Source organism: Coenobita brevimanus, chromosome 57, assembly GCF_032717465.1.
Source record: "Coenobita brevimanus isolate Jiangsu-jjx chromosome 57, ASM3271746v2, whole genome shotgun sequence".
Lineage (NCBI taxonomy): Eukaryota > Metazoa > Arthropoda > Malacostraca > Decapoda > Coenobitidae > Coenobita > Coenobita brevimanus.
Genome location: NC_137010.1, coordinates 39,004,560 through 39,014,165, shown reverse-complemented (window position 1 = coordinate 39,014,165; position 9,606 = coordinate 39,004,560). Strand labels below are relative to the sequence as shown.

At 44.7% G+C, this 9,606-nt stretch overlaps 1 protein-coding gene across 1 annotated transcript in view; it reads right to left on the bottom strand.

Annotated features, from left to right (window-relative positions):
* The window catches only part of LOC145401964 (calcitonin gene-related peptide type 1 receptor-like), a 237,257-nt gene that overhangs the window by 8,060 nt on the left and 219,591 nt on the right, over positions 1 to 9,606 (bottom strand). Inside the window, exons 7-9 of the mRNA XM_080274069.1 lie at positions 8,823 to 9,044; positions 8,205 to 8,271; positions 5,058 to 5,099 (exon numbers count right to left, since the gene is read on the bottom strand). Coding sequence (XP_080130195.1) covers positions 5,058 to 5,099; positions 8,205 to 8,271; positions 8,823 to 9,044 — 331 coding nt within the window. The remainder of the gene's footprint in view (positions 1 to 5,057; positions 5,100 to 8,204; positions 8,272 to 8,822; positions 9,045 to 9,606) is intronic.

The window sequence follows — 9,606 nt, the reverse complement described above, 5'->3', positions numbered from 1 at the left end:
ATCCTTACTCTCAGAAGCTCATTTACTGATCAGGCTGAGTGCGACTACCACATCTCCCCTTGGAAACTTATTTTTGACACTACACACTGATAGTTTCTTCTTCGTTGTGCATATCATTTGTACTCTCGTTCACTCCCATCACATATTTCTGCTGCAACCACCAGGGGCTGCCAAATAAGTAATGCTTGTTCTTAACTGTCACTCCCTTTCTCCATCACTCATTCAGAATCACTGTACATTCTTGAACAACAGGGTTTAGGCCTAACACAAGTGCTAGTAAAACGAAATTTGTAAACTAGGGAGGCATCCTCTCGAGCGGGATTTCAGGCAAAGGTGTGGACCCCCGAGGGCTTACCCCCACCCGGGGTGGTAGCCACCAAGTTTCCCACCCAAAATGTTGAGGCACGGCCTAGTAGTAGTAGTACAAAAGATCCTTTACAAGTAAGGGAAAAATGCGTCTGTTGCAGCAGGAATAAGCAAAAAAGAACTACGTCACTGGTTTCAAGGTATTAATCTGTTCTTGATTTCTTGCTGCCTGTAGAAGGTTTTATTACAGTTTTCCAACAAGCTCTTGGAATGAAGGGGTTAAAGCAGTCTCCATCAGCCCTTCATGTCTACAAGAGGCCTCCCCAGCCTTGCATAAAACTGTCCGGCAGTAGCAAGATTCAAAGGCAAGTGCAGGAGAGGATGTAACAGAGATGCGGAATCATATGGCGCTTCCGCTAGAATGAACCATCACCTTGCCGTACGAAAATCCACCTGGCTGCTCCTAGAGATAATCCTACATCTAGAAATTAAATATTATTTGTTCAGTTAAATTAGCATTAGTCTTTTCCACTAGAATTCTGTTTTCTCCTCAGCTTAATTTCCACTTTTTTTTTTCTCACCTCAACATCTCTCTTCAACATTAATTCGTTTTCTTTCATTATTCTGTTTTGTCTCTCATTATTATCTAGTGTCACTTTCACTTTTTCTTTTCCCATGCTTCTGTTTATCTTTTGTAACTTTTTCCTCTCCTTCTCTCCCATTCGTTATCATTTTCCCTTCTCTCCCTTCCGGCTTTCTCTTCCTTACAATCAGACTCCCCTTTCTTTGTTCTTCCTATCTTTCATTCTTCGTATTCTCTTCTTTCTCACTCTTTTCGTTTCTCTCATCCCCTACTGCTTTTCTTCTTCTTTCTTCTCCTCTCGTCATTATTTTCCCCTCTCTTTTATTGTTTTCAGTTTTTGTTTCAGTTTTTCCTTGCTTACTCTTTTCCACTACTCCGAGATCATTTCTTTTATTTCCTCTTCTTTCTCTTGTATTTCCTCCTCTTCTTTGACCTCTGTCTCCCTCTCCCTCTCCATCTTCTCCCTCAACTGCAGGTGTCTTTCTTCGCAATCTTTCTCCCCCATCTTCCGGTTCCCTGAAGCTATGCATCTCCAACACCACCTCACCCTACTACTTTCTCCCCACTGCCGCACGTCTCCAACATACCCCACCATCGCTTTCCCCAGCTTCACCAAACCCCAATTTTCCCTAGTTTCCCGTCTCCCCCCACACTCCTCCACCACATCTCCAACATCCTCCCTCGAGCCCCAGAATCCTCCTCATCACCACAGTCCTGCTCTCCACCACCCCAGCTTCGACCCTCCGCCACTGTGGAGAAGTTCGGCCCCCCACATCAGCGCCCCCTTCCCCCTCTGCCCCCACTGCACTGATAGCAGGCCCCCCTTCGGCACGGATGATGTCTTGCTGAGGCGGAGTATGCTCTTGAGCTGGTCTTGAACTGGGAACCCATCTGTGGACGAGGAGGGAGAAAAGTTTCGTCATTATCATACCAGGAAAGCAGGATATGTCATCTGGGTTTTGTTGCTGTATTAGGGTGCCTGAGGAACTGAGCTTTGTCCCTACTTGGTGGAGAGAGAGAGAGAGAGAGAGAGAGAGAGAAATGGAGAATGCAATTCCCCAACTGAGCAGCTAAAGGTATATAGCCCCCGCTGGGTTGCAGGGAGGGCGCTACCTCCGGCAACGGTAGCCCGGACGAGGCTCGAACACCTTACTCCGATCACAAGCTCAGCGCGCTACCACTGTGCTACCGTGCCCCCAGAGAAGAAAGAATGACCCCTGAGCTAGGGCAACTAAGGCCATATAGCCCCCGCTGGGTTGCAGGAGGGCGCTATTCCTCCCGGCAACGGTAGCCCGGACGAGGCTCGGCAACCTGCAACCTCCTGATCACAAGCTCAGCGCGCTACCACTGCTACCGTGCCCCCAGAGAGATTCCCCGACTGGGCAACTAGGCCCTTGTAAGCCCCCCGCTGGGTTACAGGAGGAGCGCTACCTCCCGGCAACAGTGGCGGACGGGCTTGAACTGCAACCTCCGATCCCTGACTCAGCGCTACCACTGTGCTACCGTGCCCCCAGAGAGAAAGATTCACATATAGGTATAGATCAGTAACAATCTGGCGCTGGTGGGCTTAGGAGACCCCCAGCACCTTCTTTCCTATCTAGTTCATTGTTGCACAAGGCGCGTTAACTCCCTCAGCACGAAGAGATTTGTATTTTATTTTCAATAGCCACAGACAGTTTCATTCAGTTAGGAGAGACGTTTTGAAGTGACTAAACTATTATATCGTCTTGATTAATCCCATAAGAAAAACTATAATGTCTGCTGACGGATTGAGTAAAAAAAAAAAAAAAAATGGAGGATGTTCTTGGCTGAAAGGGTTAATATTTTCTAGAGAATATTCTTTCCACACAATGTACAATAATTTTCAAAAAACACAGTAGTGTAACTTGGACATGAAATTGTCCGAGCATGAGATTTAAGCAGCCTCCCAAGCCCACCACCCCTCCCTGTGAATGTACTGATGGATTTTACGATAGACAGCAGAAACCCTCTTCACCTTCCTCCCCCCTCCCTTTATCTCTTTCTTTGTCCTACTTCTTTCTCTTACCCATTACTCCACCTCCATCCTTCCCTCCATTTTTCCTCTCTTCACCTCTCACTTCTGTTCTTCTCTCCCACTTTACTCCTCCATCTCCAGCATTCTTCCTTTCCCCACTCCCATCTTCTTCCCTTCCTTCCACCCCCGACAGTCTTCTCCATCCCTCTCTCTCATTCCCCATCTTTCCATCCTCCTCAGACCTATTCTCCCTGTCCCTTACACTCCTTGACTCAGTCCCTCCTTTCTCGCTTTCCCCCTTCTTCATCATTTCTCTCACTTCTATCTCTTTTTCTTCCATCCCTTTCCCATCACTTCTTTCCCCTGATCATTTCCACTCCCTCTCTCCCTGTTCCCTCCATCCTAATCATCTTTCATTTCCCAACTTCCCTTCATCTCCCTTCTCCCTATCTTCTGTGTTTAACTTCTACCCTTTTTCCTCCCTTCCATTCCCAATCTTCTTTCCCCTCCCCCTCTATCAGTCCCTCTTTCTTCCATCCTCTCCTTATTACTCAGTTCCTCTCGTTCTCTCCTCTTTCCTCCTACATGCCTCAATACCTCCTTCATTCACTCGTCGTTTACCTTCATTTACAATCTCTCTCTCTCTCTCTCTCTCTCTCTCTCTCTCTCTCCCTCTATTTTTCTCTCTCCCCTCCTCTTACTTATTTCCTCCCCCACTCACTCCCTCCCCTTACTCCCTCTCACCTCCCTCCCTCCCCCTGACTCACATTGGTGGTGAATGTGAGTGACGGTGGATGAGGAGGGTCTGGAGCCGCCTAGTTGAACTGGTACTGTTGCCACTGCTTCCTTGCAGTGCACGTCACACTGCACGTACACACATATACACGTACATACACACACATATATATACCCCTGGGTGAAGTTGAGATATGGGCTGTGTATTAGATGGTAAGGAGGAGGTTAGTTTAGAGGTATATGCTTGCTTGTTAGGTGGGGGTTAAATAGTTGTCCGTCTGTAACACTTGAAGTGTTGGTAGGAGCGGTTACTGGGGTTAGAAGGCAATTGGATAATGTCTCATGGGTTGTTAAGCGCTAGTGGATGGTTACTGTGTGAGCAATGGGTTTGCTACGTACTATTATGGGGTTAGACGCTTGTTAGGAGGGTTAGTCGAGATTCTTACGTGGTGTTTCAGGGTATGTTAGAGAATTACCAAATGATGACAGATGGAGTTACATGGAGGATGAGTTGAATGTGGTTGCAGCAGTTACCCTTTCTCTAACAGGGCTTACAAAGACAGCATTTTATTCTGCTTAGAGAAAAACTGACAATAATATTCAAGGCGCTGTGAGGGGGGGTGCACGAAATATGTCTATTATATTTAGAAATCAGAGGTGCACACAGAATATATGCAGTTACCGCAGAAACAAAACCCCAGCATCAGCGAGGGAGGGATGGTGGGAGGGGTAGAAGGAGAGAGGGAAGGGGAGAGAGGAAGAAGAGGAAGGGGGCAGAGTATAGTGACCCTAAATGTTGCCCACCAGTTCATGTAGTGAGGGAATCCACACTCTTTGATCTCCTTTCATTTATTAATCAGACATGAATGGAACCTTTGGAAGTTTGAGGTAATGCTCTCTCTCTCTCTATCTCTATCTCTCTCTCTCTCTCTGTATCTATCTATTTATATCAATCTTTCTATCTATCACACTATCAGTCTATCTATGTGTATGTATATATAAAATCATCATGCTAACTTTCATCGTATTATTATCGTATTATTTCAAACGGGGTGGGTAGGGTACAGACACAGGAGCAAGGGACGCGCAAACCATAAAGACTCACCATTAGAGCGCTTAACAACTTTACCCTACACTTCCAATTCATACACCATTCAAGTCTTCCACATTCCGTCCTAATATGTTACAACCCCTCTCCTTCTCTACCAAAAGTGCCGCTGCAGTTCTGATGATATAATACTTATTATATTCATGTTGTCTCCAAACACCTTTATTCAACCTGAGGAAGGTCTTTCACATAGAAGGGATTCATGAAAACTATATAGAGCTGTCTTATTCCCAAATGTCTCTGTTAAGCGGAATAAAACAGTCTCGAGGGAGCAAGAGTAAAATGTAAAAAATACATCATTCGACTGAAAGCGTTGTGAGCAAACTGACCTCGCCATTGCAGAAGCAGAAGAGCAGAGCCACGCAGAACCCCTGGGGAAGAAGAAATCTCAGTATTAATGCATAACGACTGCACAAGGGTCATCAAGGCAGACAGTGAATTGTTGTCGTCACAATCTCTCCATACTAGGACAAGCAAGAGTTGATTATACATCCTGGTTGTGCTGACCATTACATCACCGGTTCCCCCATAGATGTTAGTGCTATGATGGGAACTGTTAACACCTTCTTTATTCTTGGTGCTATCGGAGGATTTTACTCAACTTACAAAGGGCCGTCATAGTGAAATTGATAATGAAAGCTATATCTAACCCCCCCTAGTTGTAAAAATTGCCCCTAAGCTGAAAAAATATGTCTGGGGATAACACAAACAATATATAACTAGGCTGAATGGGTTAACATTTCCATCGTCGTCAGAAATTAAACAAACAATCTTTAGTTTTACTTCGCTGGGTAATCCCTTCTGGCGGCGGACATTTTTTATTTCTTTTCTTGGTGAAAGATTTCTTGTATGAGAGTGGTTATTGGAGTCTGTATCTAATCCTTACATTTCCGGAGCCTTCTCTTCATCTCAGTGAAATTGTTAAGTCAGTAAATCAAGGAAAAAAAGCCCAAACCTTGAACAGATTGCAACATATATATATATATATATATATATATATATATATATATATATATATATATTTAATTCAGGGGCACTTACAGAACAGCTTATAAAAAAATGCACCTAAATCTACCTGTGGGCAATGTGCCTAATTTGCATAAAACCAGTATGGCCGCTAAGTTTGACGGACTTATTTTAGTCACCCAACAACATCGAAGTAAGAACCTGGGGTGATTTATACGCATGAAATGCGGTTTTTGGGCATGAGAAACCTATTTTGAGAAGATGCATTGATTAGTTAACATGGACTTGCAAAAGTTCAAGATAGTAGCCACAGAGCTCAGTTGTAGCTCACATTTTTTGTGTGTGCAGTAGGTGTGCTGGTGTGCTGGAAATACTTGAACATTTTAATTTCTTTACACGCCTGGGTCTTACAACAAATAAAATGAATTTCCTTCCCCTTAACTACAAAATGCGCCTGGTCAGTGACGGCCGTGCCTTACGTGCAGCTGTTCCAATCCTAAAGGAGACTGGAGGTTTTCCTACTATCTAAAATACTCTTAGGGGTTTAGGTCGTTTTCTTAGATCATAATTATAAGACTACAGCGGGTGCCTAGCTTCGGGCCCGTACACCTCGAAGAGATGATATTTCATAGTTATTCTTCTCACACAATCTAGTTTCTTGGCTGCAGGAGACCACTGACAATGCTGGTGATAACCATATTACCAACAAAGAGAAGACTGGTGGACTAGTGCGTTAGGACGCTCCAACCAGATGTGGAGGATAAGGGATTCAGTTCGAGGTACAGTGTGAATTTATTGTTCACATAATGCCACAGAAGTTAGACCAAGTGGCCATTCTTGACCTACATTTTTGGACTGAGTAGCTTTGCCTCAGACCTTCCACTCCTGATCACCGATGATGGATAGATGTGTCAATTGTAAAACCAATCTTCCTTGACAATGAACGAGCTGTTAAAGTGCCTCAAACAACGTGTACGTACCGTATGAATTTCCCGATATAAATAAGATGACAAAAGACTGTTATGGTGATATGATACTGTTTACATAGATTGCTGGAATGCATAACATTGCACCTCCATTGACACCGTCAGCACCATTACGTCTTTCACACCTTATTTCTGCACGTGTCAGATGGTTTTATTTACTGCAAGACGAGTCTCAAAGATTAGCCATTTCCATCACCCCATTCAGCACCAGGATGTCCCATATACTCGAGTTCTGTTCTTATTATGGTCAGTTTATTTCATTCAGCTTAAGAAAGACCTCTAGTGGTGAACCAGAGTCATCTTCACTGATCCCATCAGTATGAGGACGTCAAGTGTGCTTCTGTCTTGCTACAACCACACATTTTATATCCAGTGTAGGAGTGACGCCTGGATATGAATGGTCTGAAATATTCTCCATTATCTCCATCCATGGCGGGGTGGCTGCTGACGATTGTTTCCTGTTTAAGAGAGAGCTGTGGCAGTACATCGGTAAACAAGCAAACCCATTTGTGTGTCCTGATCCACTTGTCCTAACCCGCTTGTCTATCCTAACTGTGAGAGGTGGTGGCCAAGTGGTTAGAGAAGTCGTGAGCTGTTTCAAATGACGCGAATCCAATCCCAGGTTACAGCAGGGAACAGACTGACGAACTGAATTTCGTTAGAGGAGAATTTACTGATCCTTCCACAAGACTCATCAGGTCACAAAAAGAACCTCACTAATATCATTACAGACGTTCTATGTGACAGCTCAAGCAAATATTCTATTGGGTATTAGTGCCAAACTAGTAGCATGCGAAGGTGTGTGATATGTAGGAGTACTGCTGGGCCTCAGTAAATGAGCTGCTAAGCCAATTCTAAGAGTCGGACACAAGAAGACATTCCTTTTCCTGATCCAACCGTTGTCCTAATCCACCTGTTGCCTTAATCCACCTGTTGTCCCATTCCACCTGTTGCCCTAATCCACCTGTCTGTCCTAATCTACCTTCTGTCCTCACCTACCTGCTTTTGTCCTTATTCGCCTGTATGTCCAAATCCACCTGTCCTAACCTACCTGTCTGTTGCGATCTGTCTATTAATCCACTTTTCTCTCCTATTCCACCTATCCATCCTAATTTGCTTATTCTCCTACCTTGCTGTCCTTACCTATCCACTGTCCTATTCGGTAGCAAATAGGCTACTCCGATGTGCCCTGATCAGAAGTTAATCTACGTTTCTGTTCTAAGCTACCAGTTTCCTAATTCACCTTTCTGTCTTCATCTTCCTCTTAATTAGAAGTAGCTCCACATGTGTGACCCCGGGTCATATGCTACATGGATTTGAAGATTCCCAAATACCTCTTCCTTAGCCATTTATTTTACATATTACACTCTCACAATCTTGTTAATATTTTTTATAACAAGTATAAACATTATTTGCATCAAAATAAAAGACGGGGATACTGAAGTGCTCAAGGTGTAATACACAGACTGAATCGCCATTGAAGAAGTGTTACGTAGTCTTTAACGTCCTAATTAGCTAACACACCTGGAAGGACGACACAACGGCTGAAACCACGTGGTACACCTGTTCGCCCCTCGACCCGTGCACCGGCCTGTGGGCAGAGAGATAGAGTGTAACTACGCGGTGAGAAGGGTGTAGGGAAGGTGTAAATGGGTATAGGTGATGGTGTAGGGAAGCTGTAGGTGGATGTGGGAGGTGTAGGGAAGATGTAAGCGGTTGTAGGTGGGTGGTGGAATGGTGTACAGTAGGTGGGTGCAGGGAATGTGTAGTGGGTGTGAGGTGATGGTGAGTTTAAATGGGTGAAAATGGGTGAAGGTGGGTGTCGGGGGAATGTAGATGGATGTTGATGAGTGCAGATGAGGGTAAGTGGGTGTAAGACTCTCCCTCTCTTTCTCTTTCTCTCTCTCTCTCTCTTTCCCTCCGCATCATCCTCCTTCTTTCCTTGTTAACTAACTCACGTGAATGCCCTAGGTACAAAGTTAAAACCCAGTAAAGATAAATAGTATCAATATTGCCCTCACAGCTTTAACAATCTCTCTCTCTTTCTCTCTCTCTCTCTCTCTCTCTCTCTCTCTCTCTCTCTGTATGTATGTTACCCTACCTCTTCCATCTCTTACTTTCTTTCCTTCTCCCTCCACCCACCTGAATGGCATAAGTACATAGTGCAGGCCGAGGAGAGGTATGAGTATCAGTGTCGCCCTCACAGCCTTCCTGGTGCCTTTGCTGGCCGCCTCCACATGGTTGGCCCGCAGCTTGGTGACGAGGACCCTCACGATGTTGATGAGGAACACCAGGTTGGCCAGGATGGAGAGACAGACGGGCGTGGACAGAATCAGCATGTAATGGGACTCATCTATCCAGCAGCTGTTGGCAGGGACGCACGGATGGAAGCAAGGTAATGTTCTGCGGTTGGTACTCTTAGGAATTATGCTCAGGGCGTCTGGGGGGAAATTCCTACAACTAAGTGTTTTGATTAGTATGTCGATTTACTGTTTCTTCGTTACTGATGCATTAGAGAATTTTTATAGGCTAACATCGGATGGCAGTGTTGAGTGAAATTTTGGCACCAAATGTTTGATCTGAAAAATGGAAAGAGAAACTGGATTCAAAAAGATTAGTGTGCACAGGATGAACAAGCAGCGGGATTCCTGTACCATCAGCTGTTGGAATGGACGGATGGATAGGTGGGGGACTCCTGTGGCTCACTCGGCTGACTACCTACATTTGACGTCACCTGGATAGAACGCTACAGGTACCCCGACCATGAGTGGATCAGTAGGTACAGTATTAGTAGTATCAATAGTAATACTCAAGCTCCTATGACTTACAGCTGAACAAAATCGTCTGTGGGTACCTGGAATAAATTATTAAAGAAAACGAGGCCATGAGAAGGTTAATGGACTATTTTGGCTGTATCTGAAGAAAA